Raw genomic sequence first — 19729 nt, forward strand, 5'->3', positions numbered from 1 at the left:
ATGTATACAAAGTGAAAAGGGAGTGGAACATGTAACAGAAAAAAAACAGGATTTTACCACAACAGTGCCAAAAATAGTTGTACTGTTAAAAGAAAATAAATAGTATAAACTCTGTTTGGACATCAAGATTCGTATATCAAGAAGATATATTAGAATAACATTTTTGTTTGTTTTTGGTGCTTTAATTGACTACTAATAAGCAATGAATAAAGGCTTTTTGAGTGAATTTGATCTTTTTAACTAATTCAACAAAACAAAAAAAACTCAAACAATACAAGAAAATAAAACAAACACAAAAAAAAAAAAACACAAAAAAACCCACCAACAACTGAAAACCCATCAACATAACCAGAGGGAAAAAAAAGGGGGGGGGGGAATTAAGTAAAAAGCCAAAGGGAAACGGGAATACAACTTATTTCGATATAAGGGGTAGAATACAATGACACTTTGAATTACATGTAGTTGGACATAACTATTTTTGGCAATTTTTTTTTTACATGTATCAAAGTAACAATATGTATACATTTTCATAAGTACTAATAGTCAAATGAGTACAGGTGTACGCTTGATTGATCTAAAATTTTCGCTGTATAGGAAAATTGTAAATGTGATATTTTTACATCGTTTTTAATTGGTTGATCATTTATTAGTACCAAGAGCACTCGTATAAAGTTGAACAGGAACGTCACTAGCTGGTTGTTCGCTGACCCTGTCATGACCATTTGACGCGTACTGCATTTCTGTTTCTTGGTTGTCTTCAATCTCGTTTATTTCAGTATAGTTATCGGATTGGTAAACATAGTCATTCAGATCATACATACGTGTGACGGCGTGTTTTTTGTTGTCGTTCCCAATAATCATGATCTTTCCATCAACCACCCATGTTGCCTTAAGTCTATGGTTGCGCACATACGCTCTAGCTTTGAATGCTATTTCATCTCGCGTCTTTGTTAAGTCTTGGTTTATACAAATATCATGAAGACCTGGTATTTCTCTAAGTTTCTTGGCCGATTTTTAAATTTCGACTTTTAAATCATGCTTTGGGAACCTTGCAATGATTTGGCGAGTTTTATTTTCCTTGAATTTTCCTGTACGATGGCTTACGCTAATGTCATCAACTTTAATGTTCACTCCTATCCTTTTTACTATGTCAATCACCTTTTCAGTAGTATTTTCACCTCTTGAAAAAGGCACACCACTTAGACGGAGTAGACCTTTTCTACTGTGCTGTTCGAGATCGTCAACTTTTTCTTGTAGTTTAGTGTTTTTTACATGCAGCTCATTTAGTTGGTTTGTTTTTATTTTAAGGGTTGATTCCATTTTGCATTGTTTTTCTTCTATGTCGTTTATCTTGTCAATTAGGTGTTTTTGTTTTTCGTTTACAACCCTCTCGACGGTCTTGTCAATATCGTCTTTCAGTAGCTGTTTAACAGTTTCGGCTATCCTAACTATATCAATTTCAGTCAAAGATACTTTAGGAAGCAAGTCTGATGGATTACTCATTTCGACTTTTCCTCTAGAATTACAATCTGATTGTTCTGACTCGCTGACTGTGTCCGACTCGGAACTTATTTCACTATTTGTACGTTGTCTCTTGTCCTCAACTTGCGACGACGGTGATGGCCTTGAAGATTTTCGGCGTCGACGTTTTTTAATGTTTAATGGGGTTGTAGAGTATGTTTCGTCGGAGTCGCCTCCCTTCATCTACTTAGTTATGAAACAATCACTATATATATAAATATATATAAATGTACAATATAAATATTTTGGTTTTCAGTTTGTAGTTAGTAAGTTAGAGACCAGTTGTTAGACGTATTTGCATCACCAAAGTCTTCAAAGCCAAATTCAAAATGTTAGATAAAAGTTCATCCACGTATTAATGGCTGTCGTTGTTTTGGTGTGGTCTCGTAGAAAAATTATCCATAAGTAGGTTCATTTAGACACAAAATTCATAGTTCGTGCACTAAAGTGTTTTCCTAGAGTTTAACTAATACACTGCTGTGGTAAAATGTGTTTGAAGTTGTGTTTTTTACATTTTATCGGGATTTTTTACCAAGAGTCATTTACCATACCTGTTGGCACTAGGGTGCACTCGATTGCCATTTCAATCACCATGTTTTTACACGAACATAGAAAAGGGACAGGGGTATACAAAACATGATTTACTTTTATAAATTGTGACTTGGATGGAGAGTTGTCTCATACCACATCTTCCTATTTCTATTGAACTGGTGTTCAAGATTGACAAATAAATTTATTATATGATTAGCGAGAAAAATACCTACTTACATGTATATGCGAAAAATATATATCTTCAGGATTAATTAGCTCGTATAGGTTTCATTTCTTTACAACTGACAGGAGAATATTTATATAGTTTTTTTAATTTATCATCTCATAAATTGTACTTATGATTCATGTGTTTTTAAAAGTAAACACCACATAATTTAAGGATCCCCTGTTTAATATATACTTAGTTGTATACCGCGTAGATTTCAGAAACCACGACCTTAAATGATATAGGGGCTTTTTTCATCGACCTACCTAACTACTTAGGCTAAGTGTCAACGCTCTTAAGATTTATACATTTCATCATTAGTCTAGCTCCATTTATCAACCTGTCCTTACTGTTTTAAAACGACCATTCAGGATTTTTTTTTCATTTTGACGTCCGTATTGGCAAGGATTTTCCATAATTTCTCATAAATTAACGTTCACAAATAAAATCCTTTTAGTGCCAAGTAGCCGGTTTATCAGTGAAATCATTTATAATTGTCAAATGAAAAAACGTATTAATAAAATATTATCTGAATTGCGTAAAATAAAAAATAACAAAAATAACGAACTCCAAGGAAAATTCTAATAGAATTTCACTCAGTGCGCAATGTTGCGTTTATGAATTAGGCAGATCATTTAACCTACGGAAAAATGATGCGTATAATTAGGCAGCAACCATTTGATTTTTTTGGGGGAAAAAAAGTTTGTTTCCAGTTTTAGGGGAAAAAAATAATTTGCTTATGACCCTGAGAAAAAAAATTTGTTTGTTTCACCCTCAGCTGCCACTATATGTAATGCTTAAATTGAAAAAAAAAATTGTTTTCGATGTGTCGTGAAAAAAATAGATTGTTCTTCACCGAAGGCGGAAAAAAAATCCATAGCATGCAGTTTTCAACTTTGAACAACACAAAATTATGTGATTTTCATGTGCTCCGCGGCCGGTAATGTACATTGTTTTTTTTTCACTCATGACACTATATTGTACCTTTAACATTAAAAATGCATTTTAGCAGTCATTTAAAAAGGGGCGATACTAGAGGAACATTCAAACTCATTAATCGAAAACAAACTGACAACGCCATGACTTAAAAACTATCATTTCGATTTACCATTTAAATAACGTTTTCTATGTTTGTGTTCAGTATTCTTGGTCCTAGTATCTTTCTGTTTACATTCACCAAAACCCCACGGAAACCTCACATGCGTAGGTGCGTTCTAAAAGTCATGTACGTTCGTACAACAAAGTTTACATTGAAAATTATATAATTGTCCCGAATAAACAGCTGTCATGGATGCAAAAAGCTATTGGAGAAACAATTATTTTAATAAAAACATAAATCTTTGTAAGATCTAGTTGAAGTATTTATAGTTTTTCACTTGCTGTCCATCACAATATAATTAACGATACGTTTTTTCAAACACAACCAAATCACCCACCATGACAGCATTTTGTCCAATCACAGAAAGGATTTTCGAGCATGCGTATTCTGTTGCAATAGTTAAGCGTCCTGTCCTTAAGTTCAAAGAGCACAAACCGAAACTATACCGACTACGTCGGAAAAAAGATAAACGGACAAACAATATACACAAAACACAACATGGAAAAATATGACGAACACCACCAAAACCTTTGGGTGATCTCAGGTGCCCATGAAGTGTAGCAGAAACTGACAAACACGTGGCACCCGCCGTGTTGCTCACTTTAGTATAAACCTGGTAGTAAGACTTATTCGGTAGGCCACATTCGTGAAAAGCAACGAGATTGTAGTTACGACGTAAGATACATATCCGCTTTCATCTGTGAAAGATCGTCGTACTCATTAATTTTCAACATTTATATATAAATTCATTTATTGCTAGAATTTGACTGAAAATCACATTTGTCCAATAAAACAATTAAAAATAATGAACAACCATTCAGAAAAATAAATAAACCTATACAGGGGAAACATTATATACAGATATGAAACGTTAAACGTTGTGATGTAATTGTTAATAGCACTTCTTTATAAATATGTAGACAGCATTCTGAATGATGACCTTAGCCTCCTCTCTCCAAGAGGAGTTGGGCAGCGATAATTGTCTATGATATATCTTCCATCACACGAACAACTCCTCATACATCGAAGCTGATTAAGCTACAAAGGAAAAAAAAAGCAATTTTCAGTCATACCACAAGTTGCATGTTGAATGGTTATGAGAATTTGTAATCATTTTAATACACCAGCGACTGTCTTTGTTCTTTTATCCCACGCGTGAAAAAAACTAATTATTATTTTTAATCATTAACGTGTTGTTTTGATATTTTGCAAGCAAAGTTCACCTTGGTATTTTCATTTGTTGTGCAAATCAATTTTCAAATACAAAGGATCGTATACTAAATTAATATCAATGTCCTTGCAATTAAATGTCATGGAAATAATTACTATTTAAATTGATGATTTTTCACATTGTGTTTTTTTGTTTGTTTGGTGAATGAAGATTATACATTAACAGTTTCCAACTGAACTTTTACGTAATAATAAATTAAATTCAAATTTCAGCTAGTTTGAGAGATTGTTATTGCCATACAAGTCAGACACTGACGTCTTGTCTGGTGCTTCCGATGTTTGCCGAGGATCTCCGTAGTTGTCCGAGTTGTTTACAGAGATTGATCACGTGGTTAGATATGATTGTGAACACATTACCTGTTCGGCAGACATTTCTATCATGTCAGCAAACACAATCCACTGTACGCTTTCATAGAATGGAGGTGTTGTCAACGACCCATCATATGTCCAGTAATTACTCAAATCAGCTAGAGGAAAATAATTGCATAAAACATTTGATTTAGGTATAAAAAAGAAGATGTGGCAACATTCCTAATGAATCAACTCTTAATGATAAGAGACAAAAAGACACATATGAACAGCTATTGGTCACCGGACTTCAATAATGAGTGAGCATAGCACATACGGCATAGTTAGCTATATAAGGGCAAAAAATGACAAATGTAAAACAATTCAAAAGAGAAAATTAACGTCTTAATTCATGTACAAAATAATTAACGAACTAGACAAAGTGATGGCACTCCACTCTGAAGTTATGTAACTATATTATAACAAAGTCCATGCGAGACTTTCTTTAAGATATTATTGTATCTGGGAGGCAAAAATGATGCCCCCGCAAATGCTAATTTTATTTTAAAATACACAACGCTGAGCATGGAAGCACACTTTATGGTTCACTGTAGAAGGACCTCTTATAAAAGTAAAATTTAATCCTCAAAAAAAAACCTATGAAGTTCAACTTTCTCCAAAAAGAGCAAAAATTATTAAAAATCAAAACCCTGATCACATGCACACCTTTAATATATGTACAAACAGACAGCAAAGTGAAATATTCCTAGGATTCGAACATTAGAAAATTATGCAGAATAACAATATACATAGGCATGATATTTTCTCAAATTGTGAATTTGATTTGAGAAGGGAGATAAGTCAAATAATTTTATTTTATAATAGAACGTGCAGTGAATATTTATACTTAAGTTTGATGCATCGTAGCAGAGACATAATTATGTATATTAAATAAACTTTTGTTCGTAGAGGGCTGCTTGCTGTGATCCCAATTTAAATCATAAAAAATATATAACAGGTAACAATTGTTTTCAAATTGCATTATGCATATCTACTCTACATATTTATTTTAAGTTTTTCCTGTAAAATCATAATTCAATGTGAATTGTTTCTATGTAGCTTTTACATATGCTTTATGTCATACTTTTTATCATAGTTTTTTTTAAAAGCTTGATGTCTGACATGTAAAAACTTTAAAAGCCTTCCATTGCAAGTATTGCTGACCTTCTGGTCTTATTGTAGTATATTAAACAGACGGACCTTTTCATAAAACATAATCTTTATCGATCCATGCATATCTTGCAAAGATACAATATACCGAATGTACATGTAGTTCGTGTGGAAAAATCAGTTATTTAAGCAGTCGCATAATCATGAAGTTGAGGTAAAATACATCATAACATATGGCATGTGTACAAACGGTATACATAATCCTCTGATAAATTTAGCTTAATACATAGAGACATATCGTCCTATCGCACCTGATCTAGGATAAACTTCCATATGCCCGGCCTCAGATTTTCGCCCTCACCGTTCAACAATTTTCGACACCGTCTAAATAACCATGTTAGTTGGGTCAAAGCATGTATAGTATCAACATAGGTAAAACGCACATCATCATCATTATCATCATCAACTTAATCTCTGTCGTTCTTTCCTCATTCCCTCTACTTTTTTCAGTATAGATACGTAATATTTATGTTGTTTATATTATATGATGCATGCTCATGTTCAATTTGTATTGTTATATATATTGTATTGTGGAGAAGACTTTATAAGTATGTTTTACTTGTGTCTGATCCTTTTTCGCTTTGAGCAAATAAAATATGTTTAAACTAAAAACAGTCGACAAAACACAATTACATTTTTATGCGCATCGTTAGATATATCAAAATCAAAATTTGAAAGTAGAATATATAATTACATGGTAGTATGTGCTTTGGGTCAAACTTATCCGGGATTTTTGTTAGAGCATCCTTATCAAAGATCCTCTGAATTCCATCTGTCAGTTTTCTTAATTCTTTGTGTTCTTTTCCTTCCTAGCAAAGAAAAATAAAGAATTATTAGGATCAGGTAAAATGCAGCATGTACTATAAATTTAGAAATTATTGAGAGGTTTTTATTTTTGCGAATAATGCGACTGGGCTGATTATCGCAATGACAAGTCGAATTCGCATTCTAATAAATGATGAATATATCTGTATGCAGGTTTTTTTTTAAGTGGGAATAACGTATTTCGCATTTTTGAATTTCATAAAGAATAGCAATAATCAATGCACACATTAATTTCTGATACAGTACTTTAAAAGATAAAATAGAAAGTTTAAATCGCGCATAATTTTGTTGTTATCCCTAAATTCAGTACTGACTTCAAATATTTATATATAGAGCTGTTGTTATAAGTAGCGGATCCAAGTGGAGGGTTCCGGGGGTTTAAACCCCCCCCCCCTTTTTTTGACGATCAATGCATTTGAATGGGGACATATAGTTGACCCCCCCCCTTCTGTCCTGGATTGGGACCCCCTTTTAAAATAACTGAATCCGCCCGGCAGTAATTTTTATTCAAATTGAAATATGATTGAAAGGTATGTAGGTGTATGTCAATAAAACATCCACACATAATGGCAATGTGATATAAATTATGTCAGAAAGACATATATATTATATTGCAACCATTCTATACACCTGATATATTTTACCAATTATATAACGTATCTGAGAGAGATCAAATTATAATGACACAAATTTGACAATTGAACCAGGAAAAAGAGGTCAAGGTTAGATGTCCATGCTTGTACACCACAAAGTCGTGCAAGACAAGTTATGTAATAGTTTATTTATAACTTATAGTATTTAGACAAATAGTTCATCATTATTACAAACCGCATACCTGCCAACTGTCACTATTTGCGGGGGATTTCCCCCATGGAGGCTCTCAAATAGAAATTTTGCAAGAGCTATTTGGTCCACAATTTTAGACAAAGCAATTAATTTTACAATGGCTATGGGCTTGTAAAAGTATGAAGAAGCCAACAAAACATCATTGAAATATATTTGAAGGCCCCTTGAAGGTTTTGTAGGATTATATGAGCCATCTTGCAAGTAAAACCCCCATAGGCATTTTGAAAAGCTGGCAGGTATGGAACCGAATACAGCCATTCGATAGCAAACATGCAAACCTATAATGAAGATGGACGCCTGCTTGGCTCTTTGAATGCATAGATACACAGCCACGTCCTGTAGCATTGGATATGTTTAATTCAACTTCTCGTGAAGGGAAAAAGTCATATTTTCTTTACCTTGAATAGACTTTGCAACATATCATTGTAGGGTCTGTACATGACCTGTTGTCGTCCAAAAAGTTTGCAACATAACGATAGTTACAATGGAAGAGTGTTCGTCAAGATGAGCACATTTGTTCAAATACTGTAAGAAACCCAACAAAACATGGCTACTGTATACCAAACCATTGCATTACTGATTTAAAAGTTACCAGGATAAACTAAGTCGAGAGAGAGGAGAAGACCATAAGTTAAGACAACCGTAGCAAACACTATCTGTGGGGATCACACGAACTCCTAAAGGAGCAAGAACGGGTGCCTGCTATATAACACACACACACCAACACATTCGAGCGTCACTTGAAGGTCTTTTGTAGACAAAGCGCGCGTCTGGCGTACATGTACAACTTTTCATGCTTGTATTTATGATGAGCTTAGATATACATATAAATGTACGCATGCTCATGCAAATAGAACTATGCCTACCTTAATGAAGAATCCCAATACCGCCAAACCATCAGACTTGTCTGCTGCTTCACCAAAGCTATTATATCTACTTTTATTCCAATGCACTAGATGAAGCTTAAATAAAAAAGAAAAGCTGTTCTTATTTGACAAGCTTCACGAGTGGTCGTCTGAATTACCACAATAAAATATTGATTTAAACAAGACACTTGACTAGGATTCTTCATTGTTATTTCGTAAAAAGTTTCACACGAAAGTTTGTTATATGATATCTGATTGATAGTTGTCGTCTCATTGGAAAATGTTCCCCGTCTTCTTGTTTCTGTACGAATAGTGTCTTTTAAATGTTTGCACCTGTCCTAAGTCAGGAATCTGATGTACAGTAGTTGTCTTTTGTATATGTAATTTAAACATATTTCCCGTTTCTCCTTTTTTTTTAAAATAGATTAGACCGTTGTTTTTTCCCGTTTGAATGGTTTTACACTAGTAATTTTGGGGCCCTTTATAGGTTGTTGTTCGGTGTGAGCCAATGCTCCGTGTTGAAGGCCGTACCTTGTCCTATAATGGTTTACTTTTATAAATTGTTATTTGGATGGAGAGTTGTCTCATTGGCACTGATACCACATCTTCCTATATCTATTATACAATAAAGATATAAATTTATACACCTGATATTTGTCTTATGCATTTCACAATGTTATTTCATCACAAACACTTAGACAAATTTTAAAAGTCAAAGATATATGCATCTATATATATATATTTACATGTGAACATGTAATCTGAGGATAAAAAAAATTAATAACATAAAAAGGGTAAATTTAACTGTATGTGTTATTTTCTAATTGCACAGTTGTATTATACCTCAGAAGCATAGGTGTAACCATTAAGTGTGTGTTCTGAACCTTTATTACTATTTGATCCCCAGTGGAAATGGAATTGTTCGAGTCGAAATTTTCCATCGAGTGGTCCTCCACTGATTTCTGAAAAAAGAAAAAAAGGTAAGTACTAGTACATGTTTTTCTCGAAAGAAAAGAATTATGTAATTGTTTCTCCATTAGTGACTAATTTTAACTCCTCACTGATGCAGTTTTGGTAAACGAACAATAAAGTTACTGTGACAATTTAAGATAAGGGAAAGCTTGGAATGAAACGCATTCGCACGTCTAATTGTACACGGAATGTGTCAAGTTAAGGCGACAATCCGGATAAAAAACAGAACAGTCAAATGCCACCCATAAGTCTTCAAAGCAACAACAAAAAACCGAACCCAGAGACAGGATTCAGCTAGCATTCAAACAATAATGTTTTAATTACTAGTTTAGCGAAACTGACGCCACACTAGCTGAACTCTGAAATATAAATGAACTTAAGTGTTATAAAAAACACACAACACTAACAAAGTCTAGATGTTCAAGACTTGGTTCAGGCGCCAAAAAAGCGGCGGCGTATACCATCTTCTAATTTCTTACCTGAAGTTTCTTTGATGTCTGCCCTGACAGATAAACCTGTATTGACTATATGTAAATGCTTTTCTGGTTTGTAATTGATCTTGATTGGTGACAATGACGAGTCGTATTCAACATATTCTGTTCCTATATCTATAGGTGATTGTCTCTTTCCGCTCGAGAATATAGGGTAGTTGTTATACCATGTATCAGGACCTGAAATAATAAAACACTTTTTTATATAAGTTTCGTCAAAATAGAAAGTCACAGAAATAAATAGAACCGTACGTAGCAGAAGATTAGACGACACCATGGTTAAAGGGTGAAAAAAAAGGCAGCTAAATAAAATACCACTAACGCTACAAAACTAAACTGCTGATTTATTAAGAGCCGCAACTCTTGTGTAAGTCGTTTATTTGGGATATTACATATATACATGTATGTAGTGTTTTGTACTCTTTGAAAGATCTTTTTCACAGAAAACGCCAATTTTAACATAATATCAAAATTCGGAGACCGTTATGGATACGTGTCTCAAACTCTTTCGCGCATGCTGAAAAGACGCATTGCCCGCGAAATTTGAAAACTCTTTGTTTCAACATTTGCCGAATTGTACCGTGATTTTGCGGGCACCTTCTAGTAATATCAACAATTGAGCAGCATAAATGAATTCTTGTCCTCCGGAAGTCCAGTTGTCGCCTTTCCATAGAGACAACTCTCGTGTTGCTCACATAAATGTAATACCAGGTGTTCAGTAATGGTTGGATTAAATGTCACAAACGAGGAAGAGTGGATTGTGGGTACGACGGAAGAACATATCCATTACTCGATAGGGAACTCATATATGCATATAGGAAACAGAAATGTACCTTCTTTTCACATTAGATACATGTACTAACATTTATAGCTGTCTTTCTGTCGTTCGGTTTACATACGTTTCAAAATATTTTTCTTTTGTCTTTAGACACTTGGACAAGTGATCGTGAGCTGTATTAAATTACTTGTTTTCTGACCTGACGTACATGGTCTTATGTGCTGCGTTTTTGTAATGCTTTCTAAATTTCAACACATAATTATAGAAAAAGAAATAATATTATATTCATCCATGAAAACAGAAAATGCATATACAAAAAAGCAAAGACAGTGATTAAATGCTGTTCTTCGACAGATAAAGCTTCTTTTTTGTTGGAAGCGGAACATCAACACTCTCTTCCGATTGAGCATGATTATTATTATTATTATTATTATTATTATCAAGATTATAAATAAAATCAAAATTCGTAAGGGTTCCGTGGAAACTGGTGTCTCACCAATTTTTGCTGTAAGTCGCTGTAAAAATGTTCCTCTAGATACAATCTGTTGATTGTAAGACGCTTCTGTCCAAGTTTGGTGAAAATCCAGGATAGTTTATGAATATAATAAATGTTTTAAAAACTTTAACTACAGACTGTACGTAATGTTAACTAGAAGAAAAAAAAGTTCATTTATATTTGTTTCAAAACTTCCTACATTCTCGCTTTTGATCCTAAACAAGCTTCTGTTCAAGTTTGGTACTAGGGTGACATTTAAAAAAAAAGGCATGGACAAGAGTATTATAACGAAGGTATGACAAGTATGAAAAAATGCAGATTGAGCAAATATGCCCCCCCCCCCCCCCAAAAAAAAAGGCAGGATGAGTTTACGTAAAAAAATCAGGATAATTAACACAAGACAATACTACGCGTCTATCATTCTTGAAATTTAGGTTCCGATGACGTAAATGTTAAATTATATTTAAAAGAACTAGTGTTATAAAGTATTTATGTCAGTTTAAAATTAGATATTAAAAATTTGAATTTATTTAAAAGCTTTTGTGGATACTTTCACAGTTAGATAAATATAGATTCTTACATTGGTACCAGTGGATTATCGGATTTATCCAATCGAGATAGTTAAATTATCAATTTTAAAGTCCAAGCCGCCTCGGCGAGGACTTTAAAATTTATAATTTAACTATCGAGATTGGATAAATCCGATAATTCACGAGTAACTATGTAAGAATCTGTTTCTCTAATGATTAAAAAATACATTTTCTTTTTTAGTTAACCGAAAATCCCCTTCGAGTGCCTTTCACATTGCACGAAGTTGTCAATTTCATTAACACCTGTTAGCATATTTTGATTCATTCAGTTAGCTCAAAAGGTCATGACCCTTAAAATCATCCAATGATGTTCTGAGATCACCGGCAACCACACGTTGATTAAATTTTTTTATACAATGGGTTAGGAAAGCGATAAATTTCCATAGAATTAGAGAAACATAAATGCTTAACACCAATACAATCGCGAAATCTCATAAAAACGTGGAAATATACAACCAAGCGGACATTTCTATGAAACCAAAACCGCATATCATTTTTGTCAACTTTGACACTGGGAATTTAATATTAACTAATAAAACACTCTCTTCATGTATATGTCTTAGAATTATTAAATAAAACAACATGTTATAACTGCTTGTAAGTCCTAATTGTGTGATTATATTAAAACATTTGAGTGATTATGACATATAATTCAATATTAATTGATTGATAATTGTGGGTTAGTTTTAGTAAATCGTATCCTTTAAATTTAATATGCACTTCAGCACGTTTAAAATGACAGATGCACCAACTAACCTCGCGCATTTGTCAAGAAAATAATAATTATCCTTAACATCAAAATCTTGTCATCAAAATGAAATCTGTATATTAAAATGTTTGCAAAGCTTAAACGGAATCAAAAGACAATATCCCCATTTACGGATCGTAGACCCATGAAGGTTTTATACTGACCTATAGCTTCATTCTACTTTCTTGACATACATTTTATGTACCCATAATGGGGTATGAAAAAAGATCCCTTTTTAAACAGTTTAAACCCATAGGTAAATAAAAATTAGCTAAAAGACAGTAGCCTTCCTTCAAGTCTATTAAATTCTGTAGCAGTAAATGAGTAAAAACGACGTCGATGACGTCACGATTACACGACAAAATTATGTTTATGAGCTGATAGACACAAACAATTTCAGCCAATTAGAAGACAGGTAACATCCAACATTAAAAATTATAAATCCTTCATATTTGTCATGTTTATTTGGCGAGAAATGGTGTCATTTACCTTAATGTTTGCAACATGAAAGCAAATGTAGTGAAATCAAAAGTTATGTCATATCACTGAAAATTATTCCCGTTTTGGGGTATAAAACAAACCCACCCTAGATATCAAAATAAAGCAGATTTTTTTTTTAAATGTGAAATACCGAAAAAAAAGAAAAAAAAAACGAACACAAAGAAAATTCAAAAAGCTCAATGAAAAACAACTGTCATAATTATTCATGACTTGGTACAGACATATCCTTTTATAGAAAATGAAGTTTTTTCAAAAGCATACTCTACACACAATTTTCAAATAGAATATAGTATCAGTATAAGAGAGACTTTTACGGGTCAGGATAACCATAAATTGATGGATTACACCCCGATTCACGTATAATCTACCGTTTGACATATAGAGAGATATGCCAATTGAGGTATAATGGCATTTTCGTCACTTTTAAATCTTTAAAGGAAATTCGTCCTTGTTATTATATTTAGTGTAAATATGTTTAAACTTTTATTTTTCCGTAACATATGGCTTCTTGATATCTTTAAAATAATGAAGTTTAGATGTGTTATGCAGAATACAATAGAAACAATACTAAATATAACAGAATAACAACACACCACATCTTTTAGTACAATAATGTTAACAACTCAATTTACTGCAAAAGGTCTTCCGGACCCATTACATATGATATGTAAGAAGTCATTCATTTGATAATATAGTCCTATAGCATATGACCTCGGGGGCATTATTTACTATTTCTATTTACTGTTCTGATAATATTTTCTTCTATCAATGTGCCACCCGCGTTCCAAAAAAATATTAAAAAATGAAAATATCAGTATAAAAACGTTAAAAGTTGAATAAGAATGCGAAGTCATATGTTATAGGCTATCAATAATGGTGCTAATTACAAACATATTAACATGTACAGTTAAAATTAGAACGTTAAGAAATTTAGAAAAATGTTTTAGAATGATGCAAATTCATCTAATAATCATTATAAAATACTAAGTTTTCTTGCCTGTATTTTCATGGCACACCGCAAACTCCATTTTGTTACTGACCCGTCACAGATAGTATTGACTTTGTGAAGGTGAGTAGTTATATACTGATATTTAATATACTCGTGAGTTGGACTCACTGTATTATATTTGGGGTTAGATAATAGAAGACACCTCGGTCCCGATCATTCATTCCTTATATTGTAAAATAATCTATAATACTAAAAAGACGAGGTCCAATTTGTCAGCCGTCATCACGTAAAATCGACGAATCAAAGAATTCAACTTTATATACAACTAATATAGTACAAAGGTGTAGATTAAAAATTACATCACTCCAGGTCCTTTTGTTTTCCACGTAATTAATATTGCCAATAATTAAGAAGTTCCGGGTCGAGTCCGATACCGATACCAATAGTATAGTCACCTGTTACCTATTACCTTATCTGTACGTTCCGCATCTGACAGGCGCACCACCAAACGGTGTATTCAGGATTAATATGCTATATACACGGGTCTTAATCACAGGGTTGACACTACTAAATTGTCAAATTGTTACCTATTGTAGTATTTTAATCAGTAAGACTTTCTAAGAGGTTAACAATACGAATACTAAAAATCTGGACTAAAAAATAAGGCGTATAGGTACAGTTTTCAATTTGTCAGCGGGTATGGCGTTAAACAGCGAATCAAAGAATTCAACTTTATTTATAACTAATATAGGACAAATCTGTTGATTAAAAAATACCCCATTCCAGGACTCTTTGTCCCGTTTCCAAATAATTAATATTACCAATAATTGATAAGTTGATACCCCATTCCAGGACCTTTTGTCACGTTTCCAAATAATTAATATTACCAATAATTGATAAGTTGATACCCCATTCCAGGACCTTTTGTCACGTTTCCAAATAATTAATATTACCAATAATTGATAAGTTCCAGTTCGACGGGTTCAAACAGAAAGATTTGAAAGCAGAGAAAACTGTGTATCTTAAAATCGGCATGACTTTATCAGATGACAATACTAATACTAAAATTAGGCTTGCGCATAGTTATATACTTAAATTCAGTCACGGACCCGCGATATCACGGGTGTGCTCTAGTAATACTTAAAAGTACAGTACATACCTTTATTGAGTGATAATGGGGGAATTTGCATTTAATATCCAGTTGAAAATATTACACCCGTATCATTGTAAGAACACATGAAACGTGATATACTAAAGTGTGTAACCGTTGACATATTTAGAAATCATTATTTGCTATGACGAAAGCCTAGAAACATCTCAAAAACAGAAAAAAAAAATGAAATGACATCAGATCCACCAAAAAAGACAGTTCAGGAGTTGCACCGTTAAGATCTGATGGCATGTTAATAGATGACACAAAACAAAAGGCCGAAATACACAACAAACACTATCACTCTGTTTTTACACCTGAAAAGGAAGAAGAACAAATACCAACTCTTTCTGACAACTATCCATCCATGTCAGAAATACACGTAACATCAAATGGTATAAAAAAAACTTTCTTTTTTTTTTTTTAATCTTGATCCATCTAAAGCCCCAGGTCAAGACGAAATACCAGCACGAATACTTAAACAATTTGCACCTGAACTTGCACCACACCTCACCTTCATTTTTAATACATCTTTTTTGAAAGGAGACATACCATCAGACTGGAGACAGGCAAAGGTAATTCCTATTTTTAAGAAAGGCGAAAAATACATAGCCAGTAACTACAGACCCGTCTCCCTAACATGCATATACTGCAAATTGTATAACACATTGTAGTAAGACAGTAACATACTTAAACATCTGGACATATAAAACATACAAGTGGACAATCAGCATGGCTTCAAAGCAAAACGCAGCTGCGAAACACAACTTCTGACATTAAGTCCTGAATTACTGTGTAATCTCCATAATGGCATACAAACTGATCTAATAATATTAGACTTTTCCCAGGCATTTGACAAGGTACCTCTCAAAAAATTAATAAGGAAGATGGACAATTATGGCATAAGGTAAATACCTGGAATTGGGTATCAGCCTTCCTTAATAATAGAATGCAACAGGTTGTCCTTGATGGGGAGTTATATGGTCAAATGCCTGTGGTAAGTGGGGTGCCTCAAAGCTCGGTCTTGGGGTTCCTTCTTTATCTTGGTATCACCTTATCCAACAACATGTCATGGGATACGGTATATAAACAACATCACGGCTAAAGCAAACAAGATGTTAGGCTTTTTACGAAGAAACTTAAAAATTAATCAAGAAGAAACAAAAAGTTTGGCTTATAAATCTATGGAACGATCTAACCTTGAATACTGCTCTTCCGTTTGGTCCCCTAACACCCCAAAACAGAAAAATAATATTGAAAAGGTACAAAAAATGACAGCACTGTACGTCACCAACAGGTATCATAACACCAGTAGTGTCACTCCCATGATTGACCATCTTAAATGGAAGTCACTGGAAACTCGCATGATGTATAAGATCACACACCAACTTATAGCAGTCGACCTTAACCTTAACCTCTCCACACAGCTAGTCAAAAACACCAGATTCACAATTCACTACAATATCAAACTTTCAGCACCAGAACAGATTACTTTAAGTACAGCTTTTTTCCATACACAGTTGTACTCTGGAATTCACTACCACAAAACATTGATCCAAAGTCAGTATATTTAGTCATCCACCCTTTTTGTACATATATGTAAATGAGTTATTTTTATGTATTTTTTCATTTTTGCACAAATTTAATTTTTGATTAATGCACTCATTAGATTGTTACTTTTTATTAAGTGTCTGATTGCGATGCGCCGACGTATAATGTACTGATGGATCGTCGTACGATGTAGATGCAGATGTAGAGTAAGTTTCTTTACAAAATTGACTCAAATCCGTGACCTCTTTTTTACAAGGCAACGCGTTAAACATCCGAGCTAAGAAAGTTAGTACTTCTTTGGCTCAATCGCTTACTGCTGACTAAGTATCTACCACATTTACTAAGGGACGCAATCCCGTCACAAGAGACTTGATTTGTTTGCTTAATTAAGGGGTCTACTATATATAGTATATGAACAAAAGAGATTTACACCAATAAGACATCAACCAAACCACACAAATCAATCATAGCCATCTAGAGATTTTTATATTTATATGTTTTCCAACATTAAATGTGTCAAGTTTTAAGTCGTCCATGGTTGAGGTTTATTTATTGAATGTGTCAAGTACTAAGTCGTCCATAGTTGAGTGATGATACTAGGTTGAATGTGTCAAGTTCTAAGTCGTCCATGGTTGAATGTTGATATATTGAAAGTGTCAAGTTCCAAGTCGTCCATGGTTGAAGCTAAATAGCCTTGCTATGTCAACTTCTAAGTCTTCCATGGTTGAGAATTAACAGATTGAATGTGTCAAGTTCTAAGTCGTTCATGGTTGAAGGTTGATATATTGAATGTGTCAAGCTTTAAGTCGTCCATGGTTGAAGCTAAATAGCCTGGTTATAAATTTCAAGTTCTAAGTCTTCCATGGTTGAGGATTACTAGATTGAATTTGTCAAGTTCTAAGTCGCTCATGGTTGAGGGTAAGTAGATCGAATGTGGCAAGAGATTGAATGTTTCAAGTTTTAAGTTAACCATGGTTGAGGATTAATATATATTGAATGTGTCAAGTTCTAAGTCGTCCATGGTTGAGGATTAATAGATTGAAAGTGTCAAGTTATAAGTCATCCATGGTTAAGAAAAAATAAATTGAAAAATCATAGACCTGCCATCAACACCTTGTTCCTTTATACAAACATACATTTTGAGATTGAGATAAAAACTACTGGCGATCGAGCTTCTCGACTTGGTTCAAGCACATGGACAAGGGGAGGGGATAAACATATATCAAACTTCCTTCTTTAAATATTAATCAAAGAAGTACAAAAACGACGAAAGCATGTAAATAAAAATCTGTACAGAACAGCATTTAACACAATTATACGGCTATAGAAGATAACAATCACTCAAAAGTGCTTCCAAGGACTGAAATGGTGGCCAGACTGTATAAAATTAATTAATATAAAAAAAATAGCATATTAAAGTTGAAATGAATTTTAAGTAACGGTAAAAGTGACGGTTTTATTAATTGTTGTACATATTTAGGGAAGACATTTATTATTAACAGAGTGAAATTTAAATACCAATGCAAAATTATTTTCAAAATTATAGAAAAATTAATCTTTTAAAAAAGTACTTATTTTATAACGGGTCAGAGCTATTTAAATTTTAATCATAATCTTTTAATAATTTTAGTACGGTCAATCTCGTAAAAAAGGATAATAAACCGTTTCAAAATTGAATATAATATATAAGAACCTGCGTTATTAAAATTGGAAATGTATAATTTAAACTACGCGTTAGGAGTGTCAAGTCAGGCATATTGTTATTTAATAATATTTAGATTCAACAGTTATCAAATTGTAATTTTGTTTTTCTTTTTTTGAATTTAGTTTTAATTGATAAGTTTCATGATAATCAAAAGGCCAAATTGATTTTGAAAGAATGAAGAGAAATAGTTAGTATAAACGAATTAATACAATGACAAGACAAGGTTATAAGACTTGTGGTTCTACGTAATTCTATTACGAGAAAAGTATCAATTAAAAAACATAAAAAAAAGTTATATGATCAACATAAGTTTGTTTGGTAAATGATCTTTTTTTAATAAAACAAAATTTAAACCTTTTGTGTCGCCTTTTTTTCTCGACCCCCTTCCCCCTTTTCTTCTGGTTCCAATATTCACCCTAAAATATTCAACACGTTTGTCACTGGACGTTTAGCAAACACCAATTAATCAATGAAAAAATAGTTCATGTAATACATTTCAAACTTGAGGTGGGGTTGATGTAGGAGGCTTGAGGTAGGAGGCTTCCAGTTAAATAGCAGCGAAACATAATGCTGATCAGATGCCATTGCCCTTTTTTTGATAATGGTTTATCACAGACTTCAGTATCATACCGATTCCGAAGATAACTCTATAAATTATCGATAGGTAAGACACTTTTTCATAAACCCCTTTTTACTGTTTTTCCTCCCTTTACAGCAACATACATAAATAAAACTACCTACCAGTCTCTTCTATACATGCTGTACCACAACTCATTTTATTATATATCCAATGTAATTATAATTAAACTATGAAAGTAAACTAACAAAACACAAATTATACAAAAATATAAAACACGTCACTATGAAATTGATAATTCATTAATTTATTAAATGTGTGCATAATTTAAACTATAAAAGGCGGAGCGACGTGACTTCAATTTTAATATTGTCCTATACATGTAAAATATATTAACATGTGTTTTGTACATTTAAACTTCGATAAGAGATCAACGAGTGCTCCGAGTAAAGGAGGGATTTTCATAAACATGGAGCTGGCATGTCAACTGCTAGTAGTCTGTTGTTATTTATGTTTTATTGTCATTTTGTTTATTTTCTTTGGTTACATCTTCTGGCAT

General features: G+C 33.0%; 2 protein-coding genes across 3 annotated transcripts; both read right to left on the reverse strand.

Moving 5' to 3' along the window:
• Positions 1-377: 377 nt before the first annotated feature.
• On the reverse strand, positions 378-2079 carry LOC134721135 (uncharacterized). The gene has a single exon (XM_063583910.1). The coding sequence runs from the start codon at positions 1702-1704 to the stop codon at positions 1015-1017; it is 690 nt and encodes a 229-aa protein (XP_063439980.1). The 5' UTR covers positions 1705-2079; the 3' UTR covers positions 378-1014.
• A 2031-nt stretch (positions 2080-4110) lies between these two features.
• Positions 4111-19383, reverse strand: LOC134721133 (carbonic anhydrase 2-like). 2 transcript variants are annotated; one of them, XM_063583903.1, is made up of 7 exons: positions 19335-19383; positions 10114-10305; positions 9506-9624; positions 8663-8758; positions 6820-6934; positions 4965-5074; positions 4111-4415 (listed from the first exon to the last, which is right to left on the reverse strand). In XM_063583903.1, the coding sequence occupies exons 1-7, from the start codon at positions 19366-19368 to the stop codon at positions 4284-4286; spliced, it is 798 nt and encodes a 265-aa protein (XP_063439973.1). In that variant the 5' UTR covers positions 19369-19383; the 3' UTR covers positions 4111-4283. The 2 variants fall into 2 exon arrangements, with proteins under 2 accessions (XP_063439973.1, XP_063439974.1); XM_063583904.1 differs by lacking the exon at positions 19335-19383 and adding an exon at positions 14236-14391.
• Between the last annotated feature and the right edge of the window lie 346 nt (positions 19384-19729).

The sequence above is a fragment of the Mytilus trossulus genome, chromosome 6, assembly GCF_036588685.1.
Source record: "Mytilus trossulus isolate FHL-02 chromosome 6, PNRI_Mtr1.1.1.hap1, whole genome shotgun sequence".
Taxonomy (NCBI): Eukaryota; Metazoa; Mollusca; class Bivalvia; order Mytilida; family Mytilidae; genus Mytilus; species Mytilus trossulus.

Coding starts and splice junctions, on each gene's coding strand:
- LOC134721135 (XM_063583910.1), bottom strand. CDS start 1,704: ATGAAGGGAGGCGACTCCGACGAAACATACTCTACAACCCCATTAAAC.
- LOC134721133 (XM_063583903.1), bottom strand. CDS start 19,368: ATGAGTTGTGGTACAGCATGTATAGAAGAGACTG. Junction 8,759..9,505: donor GTTACACCTATGCTTCTGAG/GTATAATACAAC, acceptor TTTTTATTTAAG/CTTCATCTAGTGCATTGGAA. Junction 6,935..8,662: donor TATTGGGATTCTTCATTAAG/GTAGGCATAGTT, acceptor TTTCTTTGCTAG/GAAGGAAAAGAACACAAAGA.